General features: G+C 46.1%; 1 protein-coding gene across 1 annotated transcript in view; it reads right to left on the reverse strand.

Annotated features, from left to right (window-relative positions):
• Positions 1-22041, reverse strand: part of ALK (ALK receptor tyrosine kinase) — a 678293-nt gene that overhangs the window by 133252 nt on the left and 523000 nt on the right. The window contains 1 exon segment of the mRNA XM_032497290.1: positions 1743-1874. Coding sequence (XP_032353181.1) covers positions 1743-1874 — 132 coding nt within the window.

Raw genomic sequence — 22041 nt, forward strand, 5'->3', positions numbered from 1 at the left:
CTGCTCCAGGATCTAGTGCACTTTCTAGCTCACATGACATGTGTTCTATAAGTGTTTGGGAAAGATGTAAAAACCTCTGGAGTGTTTACTCCTAGCTAGGCAGTTGCTGAGGACACTGTCTTCAAGTGGTATGAGCACTGAGCTGGGAGCCTAACTCTGCCCCTAGCTACTAGAGATACCTCAGCAATGCTTTCCTCTAGGGAGCCCAGGTTTCCCGAATCATTTATCCATATTAATCAACAAAAAGTCAGTGAGCACCTATGCTGCGCCAGGAATCATCCGAGATGTTGGTGTGGGGAAGAATACCAGACCCAACCTGCCCGCACTGAGGGAGAGAGACAGGGAGGCCACCTCCATGAGAGGCAACGGATGCACGCCCACTAGGACTGCTAACATAAAAAGACAGGTAATAGTAAGTGCTGAGGAAGATGTGGAGAACTGGAACCCTCACACATTACTGGTGGGAATAGAAGATGGTGTAGCCATTTTGGAAAACAGATTGAATGTCCCTCACAATGTTAAATATAAAGTTACCATACGAACAAGCAATTCTACTCCTAGGTAGCAAATTTCATTTCCAAGAGAAATGAAAATATCTGTCCACACAAAAACTTGTACATGAATGGCCACAGCAGCATTCTTCATAATAGACAAAAAGTGGAAACAACTCAAATGCCCAGCAATTAATGAATGGATAAGCAAAATGTGGTATCTCCATGCAGTAAAATATTATTTGGCAATAAAAAGGAATGAAGTACTGATATATGCTACAACATGGATGGACCTTGAAAACATTATGCTAAGTGAAAGAAGCTTATCACAAAAAGACCACATAGTATATGATTCCATTTATATGAAATGCCCAGAGGAAGCACATCTATAGAAACAGGAAGTAGACTAGTGGTTACTGGGGCTAGTAGTGGTGAGGGGGAGGGGGAGAGGAGGGGTTGGAGACTGCTAGGTGTTTCTATCTGGAGTGATAAAAATGTTCTAAAATTAGATCATGGTGACAGTTGCACAGCCCTGTGACTCTACTAAATACACTAAATCATACACTTTAAATGAGTGAATTTCATGGTGTATAAATTATATCTCTAAAAAGCTGTTAAAAATAATGAATGTCGTGGCAGATGGATAGATGCACCATTTGAAGGGGTCCAGAGGAAGAAGAACCAACTGTACTTGTGGGAAATGGTCAGAAGAGGCTTCCCAGAAGAATTGACTCTTGAGCTGAGTTTTAAAAGAGCAGGTATGACTCAAGGAGGAAAAGGGTACTCTGGGCAAAGGATAAGCTGATCAAAGCCAGAGAGGTGGGAGGGAGCTGAGAAGTGGTTTGAGATGGCTGGAGCTGGGGCACATAGAAGGAGGGGAGGATGAAAGAGAAAGAGGCAGGTGGCGGATGAAAGAAAGGCCTAAAAAGTGAGAGTGGTCCGGGCGTAGAGTTGGGGCGTTCTCATGTCATGTGAGAGTTGGGCTTTAGCCTGCACGTTCTCTCTATGCATGAGGACACCGAGAGCGTGACTTACACGATCTTGCTTGGTTCTTAATTTATACGTTGTTTCTAGACCGCAGGTCTTAGCTCTGTCTTTTGAAGACTATGTAGCTTTTTAAAAGTTGCCACTGAGAGGACGCAAGTGTCATTGGACTTATGGGGGTTATTCAAGCTCATGTGCCTTGGGTGGGCTGTGGGGGGCAGGAGGGGCATATGAGCATGGAGGGGCGGGGCAGCCCCATCTACTCACTGCACAGCTGGCCCTCATCTTCTCCCTGGGCACAGTCCCGGTGGAAGTCACAGGCCTGCCCGAGCTGGAGGACTGTCCCGTTCCAGCATGTGAAGGAGCTCTGCAAGGCCATCTTGGAGCCAGGGGACGTTCCTGGAGAGCACATAGAGACACACACCCCTGGTCAGCTTGGGTGTCCCAGTGGGAAGGCTTCAAGGAAAGGATCTCCCCAACCCCTGCCATTCACATTCCAAGGTTTGAGACATCACCAGTGATTTTAATCTGGCCCCAAATAGGGTCAACACCAGGAGGCTGAAAGGAAGTCAAAGCCCTAACCCCCCAGCCCACTGGCCATGATGGGAGTAGTAGAGTGGTCTGAGGTTAGAGCCACTTTGGGGTCCCAACCATAGCTTTAGCGTGCCAGGTGGGCAGCATACAGGTGGGGTCTCATCTGCACACAGACAGCTCTCCCCTTAATGTCAAATTTGGGGTACCAACAGGCATATCTGGCCCAGCATGTGGTCCCCACGTTCTTGACCCCAGATCTCACCAATGGAGTGACTAAAACCCGCAGCACTTTCTGTTGTGGACTGACAGAACACCATGAGAGCCAGGCCCTGGGCCCTGGACCGGCTCCTCCACGACTGTCTGTGTGACGCTGACCCTGTCCCTTCTCCTTCTGGCTCCTGTCTCCCCATCAGTAAAAGGAGGGGTTTTGATGGTATTTCCAAGGTCTTGTCCAGTTCTGAAATAATCCAGTGGAGGAAGGGAGAGGCGACAGTTTAAAACAAACATGCTAGCAGATATTTCCTTTCGTATCAAGAGCAATGAGTTATGATACTTAATCAACCTGTGCCCTCAGAGAGCCAGGCTTCAGCTGGCCTGGCCTAGCCTGCCAGTGAATGGGTGACTTGCCTGGGGTCTACCTAGCAAGGGCCTGGTTGCTATTTCTGACTGTGCCTGCTGCCACCCAACCTTGGTGTGGGATGGTGGGGGGCCTCTGGTCCCTGTGGAGATGAGCAGGCCAGGCCCACTTGGGTTGACACCCAAGTCTAGTTGCCTTGTACTTTGTCCTCTTTCCTAGCTCTGTCCTCATTGTAGCTGGTGCCTCAACAGTCTCTCCACCCCCATCTGACCCACCTCAAAGCTCAGCTGGGTGGTAGAGAGGATTAACCAGGACCCTTACTTGGCCGAGTCCCACAGCTTCTCTGGGCCTCACGTAGGGGGTGGGATTCTCCAACTCTGGCTGTAAAATTAGATTCCCCTTTATTAAGTTTAATTTTAATAAAACCTCCCAGCTGATTGTGATGTGGGTCTCTCCATGTTAGATGATCTTTAACATCTAAAATTTCATTATTTTCTGGTTCCAAACAGCACTGAAACTAACATCAAGTCCAGCCTGTTTACTTCTAGAATCCTTCTGTGCACCTCAGCACATCCGGCTCTGTAAAGAAGCTAGGCAAGTCTTAACGATGCCCATTTCCTAAGTGGGGAAATGGAGTCAGAGGGGCTAAGTGTCTTGCCTAAGGTCACATAGCTGATAAATGGGATTCAGACCAAGACTGTCAGACTGTAAAGCTTCCCTCTCCATCTCATCAAAGGGGAGTGCTACAGGTGGCCCTGGGCCCTCGTCCCAGGGCTGTCCAGACAAGGCTCAACTTGTCAGCTGACGGCCGATGGCCACCCAGCACTGCAGGACCGGCCGCCAGCCTGGCTGGGTGCTCTCGGTGACTCCTGGGCATGGGAATCACAGGGCCTGCTTCCTCCAGACAATCATGTCGAAACTCTTTCACCTGCTCTGAAAGGTCCTTGTGATCTGGGCCCAGATTTCCTTTCCGGTCTCACCTCTCTCTGTTTCTCCCCATGAACTCTGCGCTCCAGACCCATCTGGCGTTGGTTCTACGCAGCCTGGTGCTAGAACATGTGTGTACGTTCCCATCTTCTTCACCAAGTTGCTTGAGCCTCCTGGTGTTCCCAGCACTACTTAGTACCTGGTCCCCAGGAGGGTTCACGAAAAGCCTGTGCAGTAGGTGACCTGTCTATGGCTGGTTGAATAACGGACCCCTCCAAGACCAATATCCTAATCCCCCAAACCTGTGGTGAAAGAGACTTTACTGGGGTGATTGAGTTAAGGATCTTTAGATGGGAGGTTATCCTGATTATCTTGGTGGGCCCAATGTAATCAGAAGGGTTCCCATAAAAGGACAGCAAGAAAGTCAGAGTGAGAAGCCGATGTGATGACAGCAGCGAGAGTCATGCTGACTCTGACTTTTAGGGAACTGCCTACTTCCTTTTGCCAGTGCGTCCATTAGGTTCTTCATGTCCTCCCACTGAATTGTATGAGGTTACTAATAAGAATGTGAAACTATTTACTACATACATGCTTGACATTTTCCCCAGTATTTTATGTGTATTTCCATTCTGTTTACAATGCTTCTTGATATCTAGGAGTTTAAAATTTGCACATAATCCAAACCTATCCATATTTTCCTTGGTGATTTCCTTTTTCTCCTGTGCTTTGGAGAGCCTGTTCCACGTGGGTCGGTAGGTAATGTGTGGGTCGCCCTTCGTAGCCTCTGAGCTGCTATCTCACTACTGAGGTTGCCGACTCGTTAGGGAACACCTTCCACCACCAACTCCTTTCAGCATGGGAATGCAGACCTCACCCCCTCATCTGTGACATTTTCATGGATTCTCCCATTCCTTCCCCCTCCATGAACTGTCCTTTCACTTGGGCTTCTACAGCACATTACTTCTTCCTTTTGCATTTAACGTGGTGGGCATTTAGCTGTTATGTTGTAACTAGCTGTTTGTATGCTTGTCTTCCTTCTCAAACCATAAGGGACTTGAAGGGAGGGGTAAAGGCTCCTCATCTTCATGAGTCTACGATCTCCCCACCTCAGCGTTTGGGACCTGCACTGCACTGAGGGTATCTGTGGAAGCTATCATTATAGCTGAGAATACAAAGGTTCAGAGTGGTTACCTGGGTTGCTGAGAGACTGGTGGAAATTCCACATGTTCACATCTTGTTCTCTATCCTTTGTACTGTGTCTGTCTGTGGGGTAACCCCCCTCCCCCCCGCCAGTGATGGGTGTCCTCAGGAATAGTGATAAAGGGTACGAAGGGGCAGGGAGTCAGTACCCCTGCTCTTCACTCACAAATCTGGACAAAGGAGGGGTCCAGTCGTGGGAGGGGAGTGCTGCTTTCACCCTCTGGATGCCCCAGCTCGATCCCCAAGACCTCTCTGCTGCACAGCCACAGCCCAGAGAAACCATCTCCTTCTACCAACTCCTCCCGATCTCCTTTCCCCGGCTGGAGACGTCCAGGGCTCCTGGCACAGCCTCCTTCACACCACGGGGAACGTTATGCTTGCGAGAGATTCAGCTAGATAGATGCCTGGTACTCTGATCTCTACTGCCAGCCCAAACTCAAAACTAATGAGGCGCAACAAAAAACAACCGCTCTGTCTTCTCAAGTTCTTTTTTTTTTTTATGGGGCCCATAAATTCCAGGGAGGAAAACACCCTTGGTGCATGGTTTTAATCAAGGGCCTGAGTTTCCTAAAGAGCATCCTTTCTGTGGTTGTGAAATGATTGTTCTGGCTTGTGGAGTAGGGTAGCCTGAGCCCTGGATGGTTATAGCCTGCTTCCACTGCAGCGAGGAAGGGGAGGGGCTCGGACATGAAGAGCCACTTCCTGCTGGCACTTCCCGATATCTTCTGGTCATGAGTGCCCATGACTCCTGGAAACCGCTGGCACACCAAATGCCCTAACCACGGAAAGATTAGGGAGAGCTAAGATCAAGCCACTCTGGGGAGAGCTGGCGCTTGGGGATCTTTTGTTTTTAAGTGTCTTCTCTATGGAAATTTATTTATTAACTTTGAAAAGGCGGTTCTTCCCAGAGTAACAATGTAAGTCACTGGGGCTAGTAAAGTGTCATCATTCCTCACCTCTGTATAGCATTTTAACAGTTCACAATGTGCTTTCTTAATCCTTCCCTGTTTGAACCTTATAAAAAATTGGCAGAAGTTATTATTATTCTTATTTGATTAACCATTAAGGCTGAGGATTAAAGAGATTAAATAATGTAGAGAGAAATGCTTTCTAAACAGTAAGGCACTACAAAATGCAACCAGTTACTTGCTAGGTGCTTGGCCTGAGGTCTCACGGCTAGTAAACCACAGGAAAACTCCCAGGTGGAGTTCCTCTCCCATGACTTGGATTAGCTAGCCCGCCGGAGCACACCCTGACTGCCCCTGGAGTCATCTGGGAAGTTAGAAATATTGCTGATGTTCAGTCCCCAACTGGACCAATGAAACCTGTATGGAGGACAGGCCCTCGGCACTGGTAGTTTTAAAAGCTCCCCGGGTGATTCTCACAAGCATGTGGTTGAGAACCACTTCCTTGGAGGCCTGGAGGATCTGCTTCTGAGTACCTATGTGTCTTTGGTGAGTCTTTTACCTCCATAGTTTCCCACTTCCCCCTGGTACAATGAGGGGGTAGCCTCAAGTCCAATCTCCAAACCCCTTCCATCTTTGACATCCTGATTCTGGAGCTGAGCAGTGGTTGTTGCTGGCTGTTTGCAGAGTTGATTTGCTACAGTTCGTACCATCTTTATTAATGCCGACCATTTAATGACTCCCCTGGAACCTGCTGTCAAGTCACTCACCCGGCAAGCTTCCCTTGGTTGCCTCAGTGTTGGCTTTTCCCACCTCAGTCATCTGTCATTTGCATCCTGGAATATCTCTCTGGAAAAAGCATACCACATTTGTTTGCCCATTTATCTCCTCTCTGGGTGTGGTAGAAATCAGTTCAGACTGGCACCCAAGACATGTATGGCCCGGGTCAGGTTATATGAACCGCTGTTGGACACCATGGGTGACTTACTGGGTTCACTCACTGGGAATGATTCCTTCTCCCTAATTGTGTATTCCAAACAGAAACCCACACCCTCTCCTTCAATCGTGTCTTAGAGATTTGATGCTACAAAATCTACACAGCTCTCCTAACTCAAATTTCTTTTTTAAACGAATGTCAAATTTTAGGGCACTTAATTAATTTTTAATTAAGGTGATTTATGTGGCATTAAAAAAAGGCACATTTGTATCAGCTTTCGGGCCATCTCCCACATGCTTGCTCTTGCCTAACTGATGACACTCGTAAAGGTGGAAAAATGGAGTGCTGCATCAGTGAGAAGGGGGTCTTGTTCTTAAATTAAAGAGAAGAGATGACAGGTGGGGCGGGCTGGCTTCTAGAGCGTGGGGAGGTCAGGAGTGGGGCTGGAGCCCAGAGGCTGGGCCAGGCTCCCACTTGCCAGTGGAAACTTACTGTTTCCTGGGACAAGGAGAATCAGGTGCTCAAGGGTAAACAAGCCTAGAGACATGAAAATGAATGGTGACACGACGAGGACGCAGTCAAACAGCGCGCACAGGCTAACAGCCGCCGCCGCTGTGCTGACGTTAATGGGGGTGTTGGAAGGCCTGAGAACTGTGTAAATTAAGCCTGACAGAGACCAGTCCTGCTGAGGGCTTTGGGCCTCGTAAATTGTAGTGTGGACAACCTCGTTAAAGAACTGGCATCTTGGATTCCTACTCAAAATGTAATTCAGTGAGGAGAGAGCCTAGCTATGGAGGGCCAAGCGGACTAGGTGAGAAAGCGCTGTGTGTTGGGAGTCAGGAGAACTGTTTGAGGCCTGGCCTTGCCACTAGGCCTGTGGGGCCATGAGCAAGTCACTCCTCTGGGCCTCAGTTTCCTGGTTTGCAGACTCTCCACAGCCAGCCACTCACATTTACCACAGGCTTAGGCTGTTGCCTTGATGGTGTGTCCACAGACCCTCTACATCGAAGCCACACGGGAGCTTGGGAGTCAGGCTGCTTCCGGGGTCCCCTGCAGACCTACAGAATCAGAATCTCTGGGGGTGGGACTCTGGGTCCAGTATGCTCCACAAGCTCCCTTGGTGACAACTGGCTGCACCGAAATCTGGGAATCTCTAGTGTGAGGGAAATTCATGGGTCTTCAATTCCTTCTCCCCTTGGAAGAATCCCAAGCCTTCCAGCACCACCCACTGCCCTCATGGTGACGATTCCTTCCTTAGTCCAGGATTCTCAGAGTTCCCCTCCTGCCTCGATTCCATTCCTCTTACTACTCCAGCAGGCCCAAGGCACCACTCTGTTCGGTTTGTGTTGAGAGACCCTCACTAAGGTGCAGGGTAAATAATCCTAGGTTCCAGTCTGCTCTTCTACTTGCTGGCGATGTGAACTCTGACACAGTTCACAGGCTTTTCTCCTCTGTAAATCAGGGATGCTATCTAATTTACAGGATTTTTGTGAGGATCAAATGACATTGTCTACATAAAACTATATGTGGGGTTCTTATGAGCTAACTTCAGAGAATATTCCAAGGAGTTTGGGAGAATTGGCTGTGGAGGGTGGGTGGGAAGCGGTCAATGGCGGGGTTGGACAGGCCAAATTTAGGGGATCCCTCACATCTCGTAGTAGAGGTGAAAATCTACAGGGCCAGACCTTTCAGCAAAACAATCGCAGAAACAAACCCAATAGTAATTTACAACACAAATAATAGCTATGAGGGTAATTGCAATGATGAATTATCAAGATTATTTGTCTGTGAAGTCACCCCACCACCAGAATTAGCCTTCTGAGCTCAGCTCCCTTTGGGTCCTAATCCTAAACCTTTGCTAGTTTCCATAGCATTCAGTCCAAATTTGCACACCTGGCACTGCCCACTTCCCCAGCATCCCTGTGTTCCTGTGCATCTTTAGCTAAAGACCATGACTTGCAGTTTCTTGACTGCAGTCATGACTACGCCTTTGTGTAACTCGACTGCGTTGTCTAGAATCATCTTCTTCATCTGAGCAATTCCTCCCAACTCAGATGTCTCTTTCCCCGAGTGCTTGTTCTTCTTTCTTGACGAAAGACGTGTGCCTCCCTCTGGGGTGCTCTGAAGATCACTGTACACCTTTAACTGTGTACTTATCTCCCTCATCGGGCAATTATGTCTGCACTGCTGGCTTCTCCCACTAAATTTTAAATTCTTCGAGGCAGGGGGTCTGTCTTACTTATTTTATTTCCTGGAGAGTGCCTGGTACATAGAAAATGCTAATGAATGGATGTTGAAGGAGTGCAAAATAGATCACCAAGTTTAAGTAAAAGAATGGGGTGAGGTAGAATGTCTATGGATTCTGGAAACTGCTAATTACTTTAGGTTACATTGTAGAAATTCCACACACAACACATCTCCACCACCCCGACAAATCCCATTCAATCTTTGGACTATTGAACAACTATGTTTAGAGCTTCTACTAAGAGCCTGGGGTTAGAGTGGTGAACAGAGGGTAACATGGGTGACCTAATTTGATAGGTGGCCACATGAGCCTCTCCAGAGAGGTGGTATTTGAGCTGATACTGAAGAATAAGAGAAGTCAGCCATGTGAAAAGGCTGTAGAGGAGCAGGAACTGCATTGCCGGGGTGGGAAAGGATGCTAATGATCTAGAAACAGAGCAAAGACCAGTGTGGCTCAGGAGGGTCACAGAGGGTCAGGAGGGCCATGAAGAGTGGCTGGGGAGGGAGAGAGGCAGAGGCCCAATCAGGCAGGATCTTGCAGGCTGTGGGAAGGGATGTAGATTTTGTTTAAGGAGTTTAGACAAGAGACCGAAGATAACTTGATTCACTTTTAAAAAGATCATTCTAAGTGATTTAGGAAGAATGGACTAGAGGGGCGATAGAAGTGGGAAACCCAGTTTGTAGGTCGTTGCAAGCGGCCCAGCAAGTGATGAAGGCAACCTGCCTGAGCCTAGTGACAGTGGAGTCGGAGGGAGGTGAGTGATATGAGTTTCATGGTGGAAGTGACCTTGACAGGACAAGCTGATGGCCTAAAGTGAAGCTGAGAGAGAGGGGACATCCAGGATGGTGCTAGGATGAAACTATGGCTGCCAGCTGACATGGCAGAGCCACTGAGGGCTTGTTTCAAAATCCCAACTCCTCAGACAAACTTAATCTCCATATAAACTTAAGAAAAACCACAAGGACTCTCGTAGGCCACCAGCAGGAAAGCAGTGAGTTTTGCATTTTCGCGGTTGAGCTCTCAGAAGAAATTAAAAAATTTCTTATCTCTTTTGTAGACTCAATACCCCTTGATTTTGTTGCATGGTCTTTTCCCCAAGGTTTCTCTATGCGACATTTATCTTCATTGCTTTGCTGAAAAGACACAGCAATAATTTTATTTTTAATTTTATAAATGACCTCTGTGCACATTTACCATTAATCTTCCTGAAAAGCAGTGACATTTAACCATAATGCACCACAGCTTCCCATATACTATGTCATTTTCTCCTCTTGTTTGTTCAGTAAACAATGAACAATCTCAATCACACCTTGGAGAATTAATGCTAATCACAAACAAATTACAGCTACCACTGAGAACACTGGAGGAATATGCAGATTGTGCAGTGGAGAAGGCTGCTTGGAAAGGAGAGCAAATGCGAGTAGGAATCACTCAGACCACAGGAGTAGAGACAGAAGTGCTTATTATGGGGAGTGGCCTCACAAGGCACCTCCACCGAAGGCAGTTAAGTAGATTCAGCTTCCTGAAGACAGATGGGAGGTCATCTTGCCTGCATTCCCTCCATGGAAGCCATGGTGGAAGGGATGGCTGCTTGAGGAAGTGTTAAGACAGCCATTGGGAGCTGATGCACACATCAACCACAATAAGAATAACTACCGCCCTCCCCGCTTATCGTCTTCTAGGGACCATATTAAAGGCTTTATATGCATTATTTTATTTAGACCTTACCGCAACTCTGTGAAGTAGTTATTATCCCCATTTTACTGAGAAGGAAACTGGGACCCAAGGATTTATAAATACATTCCCAAAGTTATAAAGGCAGGATTTTACCTCTACCTGATTCTGAAGCCCATGCTCTTAATCAACATGCTAGATCCACCAGGCGGAAAAGGCCATGTTAGAAGCCCCAGGAGTAACCAGAGGGAGGATGGAGGACTGCAGGCCAGGGGAGCACCAGAGGGAGAATGCAAGCAGCAGGCTGGAGATAGAGGCCCCAGCAGTCTCAGGAACCCTGGAGGGGAGAAGAGCAAGGCTGCCTGGGATTCCGGATTGGATTCTAGCCCCTCCAATGCTGGTAAAATATTTTTAGGGGAGAGATGTACCAGGTAGGTGCTAAGACAGGGTCCAGGCACAGGGGAACAAGATGGGGCTTGAATATCAGAATTCAGAGTTTATCTCCTGGGTGGGACAAATCCCATCTCTATCAGAGGCTGCTGGGGTCAAAGCAGGCAGTTATGGAAAAGTACTCTGTAAACCACTGGTGAGAGGCTGAGAGGCTGTCAGAAAGTACTATCCATTCCAGGCTCAAAACTATGAGGGAAGCTGGTACCAGGCCCCAAGCTATCAGTGTTCAGTGGAAGGGCCACTTCCAGTCAGAGTCGAGATGAATTACGGTTTCCTTGGAGGAAAAGTGAGAGCTTCCATGTTATTCAGTTTGATAGGCAAAGAAATCTGGAGAGGAGGTAGAGTCTCCTGTGAAAAGATCAAGGTCACTTGCTTTGGCTACGAGTCAAGAATCTCTTTACATTTTTAGTCGTTAGTTCTTTTCTAAGACTCTCATGCTGGCATCCGACCTTCTCAGAACCACAAAATTGGGAGAAATCCAGGGAAGAAGGAAAGCTGGAAGATAGGCAGAGAAGAAGGATAAAGAATAACAAGAAGAAATACTATTCAATGGGTACCTACTATGTTCCAGCCATTTTTGTGTGTATTAGCTTTCACTTGACTCTGAATGAACATGACTGAAATATGTAAGATGATGAGTGATTTAGAATGGTTACTATTAGAAAAATGGAAAATAGCAAGTGTTGATAAGATGTGGAGAAGAAACTGGAACACTGTACACTGTTGATGGGAATGTAAAATGATGCATTCATTATGGAAAACAGTATGGTGGTTCCTCAAAAAATTAAAAATATAATTACCACAAGATTCAGATATTCACTTATGGGTATATGTCCAACATAACTGAAAGCAAGGTTTGGAAGAGATATTTGTATACCTATGTTCACTGCAGCATTATTCACAACAGCCAAAAAGTGGACGCAACCCACGTTTCCATCAACAGATGAAGGGATAAACAAAGTGTGGTCTATACATACAATAGAATATTATTCAACCTTAAAAAGGAAAGAAGTTATGACACATGCTGCAACATGTGGACATTATGCTAAGTGAAACAAGCCAGTCACAAAAAAGATATACTGTATGATTCCACTTACATGAGGTACCTAGAGTAGCCGAATTCATAGAAATTCAAATCACATAAATAGTGGAATGCTGGTTTCCAGGGAATGGGGGAGGGGAGGATGAGGAATTGCTGTTTCAACAGAGTTTCAGTTTTGCAAGGTGAAAAGGTTCTGGTCATTGGTTGCACAACATGAATGTTTTCTAACATGACTGAACTGTACACATTAAAATGGTTTTATGTTACATGTATTTCACCACAATTAAAAAAAACCCCAAGAAGATGACTTTGCCAGACTTCCTAATTATGATTATCAGCCTATTGATTATGCTGGCCTTGAAAATAAGTCCTAATTAAGATGGCAGGGCAAGAAGACATCAATATGGCCTAATGAGAAAAGCCGTTGCAGTGGCTCTCCGAGGAGTTCAGGTTCTTCTTTCCTCTTCTTTTAAATCCCTCTTCTGTCTGGCTTCCACTGAAATATACTGGTGTTTGAGGCAGTGGATGCAGCCATGTACTAGCCGAGTGATGTGGGACCAGGCCCTTTCGGCCTCAGCCTGCTTATCTAGGAAGTGATGGGGTTGGACCAGGTGAGCTGTAAGAGGCTCCCTCCCCACTGCCATGGGTCAAGGTCTCAGCCCAAAACAGGGAAGAGTGGAGAAGAGTCCCACGTGTAGTAGGAAGATGCAGGGTAGGTTGAGGGGAGCAGCGGGCCTGGTAATGGTGATAAATGTGAATGACAATTTGGAAAGCCTATGGGGAGACTCTCAGCTCAGCTAGAGTCCTCTCAGCCTCCACTCTTGCTGTTAGATGTGGGGCACATCATGCAGAGGGCTGCTTCCGGCCCAGCAGGTCCCCAGGCACACGGGGCTCCACTTCCACTTTTATGAGTATTTCCTGAACACCCAGGGGGGTTTCTGACAGGTACTATATGCTTGAGAGTGAAGTGCTACTGAGCACAGTTTACAATTTCTTTTAGAGAAAATATTTGAGAAAAGAGACAAGATTTGATGGAGCAGATCTGTGAGGACATCTACAGGACGGTTCATGCCTACAGGGCTTGGGCAGACCTGCCAAGCTGCAGGGGCACAGACATGTGTCCTCTCTCAGTTCAGAAGGGTCCAAAGGGGAAAGTGATTCTGCTAGGGAACTCCTGGGAGTATGAGGATGACCCATGGAAAGTTTTTTAATTGTGTGGTTGTCCTGAATCTCCACTGGTCTGTCTAATTGCCAAGCATGCATAGAGGCTAAGCAAGGATAATCGGTTTTGGAGACAGACGGAACAAATCTGAATTCTGACTTCACCATTTGGTCTTGTACAAAGTACTTGACTGCCTTGAGCTTCAGCATCTATCTTTCAGGGTTGTTTCAAGGTTTAGAAAAGCTACAGGTAAATGTCAGTGCCTGGTACATAGTAGGTGTTCAATAAATGGTAGATGATGAAGAAAACATAGTCTACACTCTTGAAGCCATCCTGTATGTTGGGGCAAATATGTGGACAAATCATCATCATAATCATTATCGCCATCATCATCTGATAAGTGCTAAAATAAGCGTGTATTGTGATAGTTTTAAAACTAATCTGTAGATTCTTTAACAATCCTCTTGAGAGGACTTTTGGGAGGTGAGGATTTCTGTCTCCTCCTCTTGAATCCGGGCAGGCTTGTAACTGTTTGGACTAATAGCATATGGCAGAAGCCACCATGTAACTTTTTTGGGGGACTCTTTCGGGGGGGAGTGTAATTAGCTTTTACTCACTTAATTTTTTTTTTAATGGAGGTACTGGGGATTGCACCCAGGGCCTCGTGCACATGCACTCTACAACTTGAGCTATATACTCCCTGACCATGTAACCTTTGAGATTAGATCATAAAAGCCATGCAACTCCCACTTTGTGCATACATATATCTGGCCTTGGAGCCTGGAGCTTCTATGTAAGAAGACTGACACCTCCAAGGCTACCATGCTGGAGAGGTCATCTGTAGGCACTTGGGGGACAATCCCAGCTGAGCCCAGCCTCCTGGCCATCTTTGCCAATGCAGCAGACATGCAGCAAAACTATCCCGGACCCTGCATACCAGCTGATCTGCCAGCTGAAATACTACTGCGTGACCTCTATCAATCACCTAGTTGAGCCCTGCTTGAATTCTTGTCCCACAAAATCGTGAGATATAATTCCTGTTTTAAACAGCTGTACTCTGGAGTATTTGCTACTCAGAAATTGATAACTGGAATGTATAAATGATAGGCGCACAGAGGAGAGGTGTTTGACTAGGAGAAAAGGGAAGGGTCTAGAGAAGAGGCGACACATGAGTTGTGCTCCGAGAATGGGCAGGAGTTCACCAAACAAGGAGAAGGGACAAGGGAGTCCCAGGAAGAAAACAGCATGCTCAGTGAAGAGCAGGTTGTCTGGGTGACCCCAGGTATGAGCTGAGGGGGTTGGGACAAGTTGGAAAAACAAGCCAGAAGAGCTTCTTATAAAGTACACTTTACTGAAAGCAAAGTTACTCTCTTCAGTGAGAATAAACAAGCTCAAGTCTTTAAAGATAACAGATGAAAAACTTACTATTTCTGTTTTGTTCAAAAAAGGATTTGAGGTGACCTGCAATTACATATAATAAAAGTATATCAATAAATAAGTCAGGGTGATCTAAGGGTAATATTTTAGTATAAATGTGCCATAAGATTTCTACATGATAACTAAAATTTGGCTAAAGTACCTTTCTGTGCTTCCTAGGAGCCAAAGCAAAAAGGGAAACAGGATCAATTATCAGGTTCAAAGTGTTATTAGGTGAATGCTTTTTTCTGCCATTGAGCTCTAAGAGAAATTGTTTTGCAGGTTACAGTTAAATGCTACAGTTAACAATGTCTTCATCTGCATCTGTAGAGTCAATACAATAACATGTTCATTTAACCATTTCTCCCAGTGCTATCTTTGAAGCACAAAAGTCAACTGAGGGTTAGATTTTTAAAAGTTAAGCTGCATCAAATTAGCAAAGATTTTAAAATAATATTCATTACTAGCAAGAATATAGTGAGTGAGGGACTTACACACTACTGGTAAAAATGAGAATTGATAGATCTTTTCCAGAAATATTTGGGAATAGGTTGCAAGAACCTTAAAAACTTTGTTCAGACTCTTAGACCCCAAAGTTCCCTTTCTAGGAAAGGGCCTTGGGGAAACAGAGAGTTATACAGATATTTAGACCCAAAGACATTCATGGCAGATTATAATACCATAAAAGTAAAATAAGAAAGAAGGAAAAGAAAAGGTAGGAAAAGAAAAGAAAGAAGACAAGAAATTCAACGACAGGGAAATGGTAATAATGGCACACCTGTGTCACACAAAAAGATGTTTCTAAAGAACTCTTACTAACATGAGAACATTTTCATGTTTCAAATTAACTAAAAAAAAAAAGATAAAATCCACCTGTATCTAAGATTGTTGGAACAGCATGGCAAAATCCATTTATACACACAAAAAGAAAAACTAGAAGGGATATATCAAATTATTTATCAAAATTACTTCTGAGCTGGAGGATTTTGAATGCTTTGTGTTTTCTTTTGAATTTATGTGATCTATAATGGGCATGTATAACTTTTACAATCAGAAAAAAGGAAGTAAAGTTACTCTAAGAGAAGAGAGAGTCAGTTCTTCCTCTCTTCCTAGACCACTGCTTACATACTAAGGACATCAATTCCCCCTGTGTTTCTATTCATGAAACTCGTCAAACACTTTCACATTCATTATCTCATTAGTTTCTCACAATCACTCCAGGAGGCAGGCAGGGCAGGGATTCCATGCATTTTTAGAGGGAAAAATGATGCATAGGAAGGTACTATCTGAATGGAGTCTCAGCTTTATTTTCAGGAATCCACATCTCATCTACACCCTGACTGGTGCCAGAGAACCTCCTGCTGGCACAGTGAGCTCTGCAGGAGGTAGGGATGGGGAGAGAGACCTTACCCACGGCTGCACCACCAAGCTGTTGGCACGTCTCAGGGCTACTGCATTTCTGAGACATCCATGGTGCTCTGGCAAAGCTTCTAAATCATGGTTTAGACCTGCACTTCTGACAGAGGCACAAATTGCTACTTTGCACTGCAGTGAATCTTGACATCTGATTTCCTTTGACAGCTAAATTAACAAATCAACTAAACTCCAATACATTTTATGTCCTGTCTTATGCCAGACTGAATGTGTTCCAGGCACAACACAGTGCAGAGGAGTTTGGCTTTACTGGCTCAGGGGCAAACTCTAAACTATTCACCGCATCCATTTCACTCACTGAACAAGGAAGCAATTCCTGCATCCATCTGTCAGTCTCTGAACTAGGAGGAGATGAAAGATCAGAGGCAGCTGACCTGGCCAGGCAGTCCCCAAGAGCTCGTCATTCATTTTGCAACACACTTTCTGGGCTTCTGTCACAATCAGTGGGATAATTTCACTCCTAATTTCTGCCCTGATGGTCAGACTTGGTCTATACCTGCTTCCCTGACCTCACTTGCCTCCCTTGAAGAACAGTGAGTCAGAATAATAAAGACCTTCATTTACACAGCACTCTTTATTTTCTGAAGCTCAAGAACATAAATTATTTCATTTGATCTTGACAACAACCTTATGACATGTTACTGTCCACCTCCACTTAACAGATGAGGAAGCTGATTCCAGGTCAGATATGTTGTAAGGGATAGAGAAGGACTAGAATCATAATTTCCCGGTTGCCAGTCAGGTACACCTTCTAGAATCTTCTGGAACATTCTAAGAGTGAGGCTTCTCATCCTGCCTGAAGAGAAGGACCCTGATCATTCCTCTGAAGCCCTGGTATCCCCTCTCTGCTAGAATCTGGTTTTCTAGGCTAGCTTCTGTCTGGTAGAGGACACACTGACCAGGCAGCATGACTACTAGCCAGCCAGCTGGTAGCCCCTCCCTTTTTATATTTAAAAATTTTCAAAAAGTGGTAAAGTACACATAATATAAAATTTACCATCTTGATCATTTTAAATGTACAGCACAGTGGCATTCTGTACAATCACACTGTTGTATTACCATCACCACCAACCAGCTTCAGAACTCTTTGTCTTACAAAACTGAAATTCTGTAAACTCCTCATTGCCCCTTCCCAAGCCTCTGGAAACTTCTCGTCTACTTTCTGTCTCTATGAATTTGACTATTCTAGGTATCTCATGTAAATGGAATCACCATATTTGTCCTGTTGTGACTGACCTATTTCACTCAGCATAATGTTCTCATCCATATTGTAGCGTGTGTCAGAATTTCATTCCTCTTTAAGGCATTCAGCATTCAAATAATGCATTGTATGTATATACCACAATTTGTTTATCTATGAGGGACATTTGGGTGGCTTCTACCTTTTGGCTATTATAATGCTGCTATGAACACTGGTGTACAAATATCTATTCAAGTCCTGACCTTTCTTTTTCAAAATGGAAGAATAAGCAGGTAGCCTACATTTGCTGAATCATCCTCAGTACAATTTGCAGGACTTGAGGCCTCTCCCTCTTCCTTTTTTCTATCGACTTTATTGAAGAATATTTTATGTGTAATAAGCCACACTCATTTAAAGTGTACAAGTTGATGAAGTATGACAGTGGTGCATACTCGACTCACAAAGCCATCACCATAATCAAAATACAGAACATCTCCATCACCCCCAAGAAACTCCTCAGGCCCCTTTGCAGTCCATCCTTGCCCTCTACCCCAGGGCCCAGGTACCGGCATGCACTTTGTCCCTTTAGATTAGCTTGCATTTTAGACAAATGGAATCATGTGGTTTGGACTCTGTCTCCTTCTCCCCTGTTGAATGGGCCACCCTTGGAGCTCAGAGCTCAGACCCTGTGATGGCGAGACCTCTGTTCAGGGTTAGTGTCTAAGTGTGGAGGGACTCATGCCAAACTTCTGGGCTCAAGCCTAACTCCAAGGATTGGTGTGGCCAGACCATTTCATTTTTTACTTACTCTGCAAGCCATTATGCAACTAATTTGGAATCTGTTTTCCTCATATTTTAGGACTCCAAAATCCTATATCCTTACCTCAAAGTATCGAGTCCTTAGAGGGGCTGGAGAGAAGAGAAAATGACCTTATGTGATACGGAGTTTCATATATACAGATCATTTATGATTCTCACAGCAACCCTGCAACATATGTTTGGCTCTCTCCCTAAGCCAAATGAGAAACGATTTTCAAGGATCTAAGAACTTGCCAAAGACCACCCAATTGTTTAGTTTTAGGGTTGTCTTTCAGGGTCCTCCCCTTGCCCCTTGCCTCCTTATGGGTGAAGAGGTCCCTGATGATGAAGACAGGGGGATGGCAATGGGTTCTCCACCATAGCCCATGCCAACATTCCTTGGTAGCAAGTCCTGCTTGCCCTAGGCCAGTCTCAAGCTCTCCCTGACCTGAATCATGAGTCAGATCCACATCCTTGCAGGCAATGACCTCGGCAAATCCCAGCCCTTCCAGGGCTGCTGCCTTCCAGCTACAGTTGCAACACAGCACTGAACTCTGTGTTCCTTCAACCTGGGCTCTGCTGATAAAACTGGTGAACCCAGGGCAGATTCCCCCCAATCTAAATAGCTACAGGGCATCCTACACATGCCATGTGGGCCTGCAGAGAGAAATGAGACACAGCATGGTCTTTGGCCCTGAGGTTCCCAAGTCAGATAAATCAATATTGCTGAGGGATGCTAGACTAAACAGAAAGTGTGCCTACTTGCTTCTGATCATATCCTGGTTATTAATTAACCTGGAGCTCCCTGTCAGAGCTGATTTTCCTGCTTAGCAATGAGAGGTGGGAGCAGTTCCATTACCACTGGGAAGAAATACCAAACAGGACCACTAAAGATCATCATTTAGTTTGGGTGGGGTGGGGTAGGGGTGGGGAAGGATTGACAGGGCTGATGCTCTACTAAGTTGCTGGGGTCTGCCTGCAGCTAAGACTGTTGCATTTCTTAGAGGGCAGAGAGGAGATTTAGGTCCAGATTCTGGGCCCCTAAGCAAAAGAATTTGAGAAGGCTGTCTCCTCTTATATCTAATAAGATGATTTAAAAAACTGGATTACAGTCTCATCCACTCCTAAGATTCAGGGACTATTTGGGCACCAAGGCAGAAGGGGCAATAATGGGGTCATGGGGGAAGACTTTAACTTCCATTGCCCTTCAGGCTGCTCAGGAACTGGGCTACCATAAAGCAACCCCCCTACACCTGCAGAGTGCCTTCCATGAGTCACAGATGACTTTGCACCTGAAACTGCAAGTTAATTCAAGAAAGTGGTTCTCAGACTTTAGCATGCATCAAAATAGTTCTTGAAACCCCCAGAATCTTTCATTCAGTAGGTCTAGGATAGAGCCTGATAACCTGCATTTCTAATTACGCAAATTATGACAGTATGGTCCTGTAACCACATCTTGAGAACCTCGCTGTAAGGGTTTGGCTGCAAGAGACGTCTATGGGGCTTTCTGTGTCACCTTGATAGCCTTACCTTTAACTTGACGTGGGGTGATGAACTGTTTCCTAAGGACAGGGAGAATTTGGGAGTAAGGGAGTCTATACCCTTCTTTCAGAGACAACACAGCCTGCCCCATGTTGGGCATGGGTTGAAAGTGTGAGTTACAGGATTCCAGCCCCCCTCACTGAGCCAGTCTCCCCATCTCTCTGAGGCTGACTTGGCATATCTGCCCAGCCAGATGGTCCCCCAGGGTGGTCCATCTGGGTCTGCTTAGGAGAATGAATGAACTGTGTCTGTAAAGAGCCGGCAGCTCTCTGATGAGGGCATCTCAGCACAATTACCATCATAATAAATGCTTTCCATTTGTATGGTGCACTGTGGGTCCTCAGGGCACCTACAGGCCTCAGCTCACTGGGGTTTTACAACAACTTGGACAGTCAGGTTGGTAGGAAACAAGGTGGGGAGGTGGCCATGTATCAACAGTATCATTCTATGGTCAAAAAGCTGAAGCTCACAGGTACCAATTCACAAAGCCAGTTGGGACATCTCAATTAGCCAGTTTACAGCAGGACCAGAGTTCTTCATACACTGGTTCTTCACACAACAGCAAGTACTAATGGTTCATATGGTCAACGTCATGCTTTCTGAAGCACTCTGACAGATATTATGAGATTTAATCTTTCTAGTAACTCTGTGAAGTAGTTATAAAGCCACTAAGAGGTTTGGTTCTTACCCAGATCACATAGAAGGAATGAGGCAGCATGAGTCCTGAACAGGCTCTGAATTCAGGCTGCCTGAGTTTGACTCTTGGCTCCACCACATACTAGCTCCCTAAGCTTGGGCAAAGTGGCTTGTCCTCTTGTGTGTAATGGGGCCAGTAAGAGAACCTTCATCAGGTCTTTGAGAAGAGAAAGTGAACCAGTGGCCATAGAGTCCTCAGCAATGCTTGACTCGGAGTAAAGTCTGATGAATGTTGGCTGCCTCCCCTCCACCCACAACCTCGGATGAAATGGGTTGCAGGGCTGTCATCTCCATACGCCTGGAAAAGACAACGCAGTCTGCCTTCTCCTGTGGGGCTTGCCAGGTCCTAATTACCAGGAAGCAGCTGTTTCCCCGGCCCACGGCACAGCCTGCCCCTTCATTCTTGACCCCACTCTGACTGGTGTCTTGACAATAGGCCTCAGCCCAAGCTTTGGCCTCTCTTTGTTTGCAGCCTCAGCCTGGGAAAGTCATTTCAAACTGCTTGCTTGTGATTGCTGCCTCGTAGGCTGAGATTCGTGGGGCCACATTGGCTTAATAGTCCATTACAAATCACAGTGGGGAAATCAGAGTGCATTATGTGGAGGCAATTGACATGGCATCTACCAGGGTAGGGGGCAGTGGCTGAAGAGGGAGGTTCATTTATACACAAAACAACTCCACATCCACGAAGCAGGGTTCCACCACACTGGGTCTGTTTTCAATCCTCCAATGCAAAAATTGATGGCAGTCTGTCACCTGGCTGGTGGCCTCTCCTCTCATTATTTCCAGCTCTCAAGGAGCACCTTGCAGGTGGCATGAAGGATGTGTAGATGTTGGCCAGGTGAGAGCTCACAGAGAGGGACCAGGTGATCAGGGAGAGGGACAGAGGGATGGTTTATCCAGTGGACATCTGGGGATATGGTGAAGCCTGTGAGCAAGGCTCTAAGCTGGACGAAGAACCAGTGCCTGCAGGGTCCTTGTCACCATGGCTATCTGAGAGGGCTGGCCAGGAGGGACCTGGCTGCGCAGTCCTGTCCAGGCACGGGAGGAGTCACTGAGACAGGGGCATCCCACACTCCACGTGGAGGCAGGCAGGCCCTTGGGCTCTGGAGGATGAGTAAGAATCAGTAAGAGCATGTCGGGCAGGCAGGGCTAAGGCTGATGGACTACTGATCTTAGGACAAAGGCTTGGCTAACTGGCTTACTCTTTCTGTAAAATAATCCTGTCCTGCATATCCTTCAGGGTTGCTGGGATCAGAATTGCCCTGTTACACAACTCCAGGCTGGTCTTTGTGAGGTCTAGGTGAAGTCCTGATTGAGATTATGAGACAAAACCATAAAGGAAAGCTCATTGTGAACTTGAAGGAATTGTGCAAATGCAAGTGACAATTATTTTACCCAGTGTGAGTGGCTAAGGGCCAGTGGGCATTTGTTGTGGCCAGAAAGAAGTTAGTGGTCCATCGGTGATCACTGGTTCTGATAAGGGCACAGGCAGGGAGCGGATCCTGGGAAGACCTCTGCACTGAATTACGTGTTTGAGTCAGCTTGTCCCAAGAGATGGCTGCCACCGGCTTTGGCCTTGCTGGGTTTCTGTCGGCTATGAGAAACCTTCCAGACTTCTCCATGGCTCCATGCTTCTGAGTGGGCACTTCCTGAGTACCTGCTCTGTGGTGAACTCAGCACACAGGGTACCGAGAAACCAGCAGTGACCACGCATTGGGCACCTGCCCAGGGCCAGTCACTCTGCATACTCTCTACGTCATTTCAGCCTCCTATGAGTAGGTATTATTATCTTTGCTGAGCAGATAAAGAAACTCAGGCCCAGAGAAATTCAGTGACCTATCCAA

Source organism: Camelus ferus, chromosome 15, assembly GCF_009834535.1.
Source record: "Camelus ferus isolate YT-003-E chromosome 15, BCGSAC_Cfer_1.0, whole genome shotgun sequence".
Taxonomy (NCBI): domain Eukaryota; kingdom Metazoa; phylum Chordata; class Mammalia; order Artiodactyla; family Camelidae; genus Camelus; species Camelus ferus.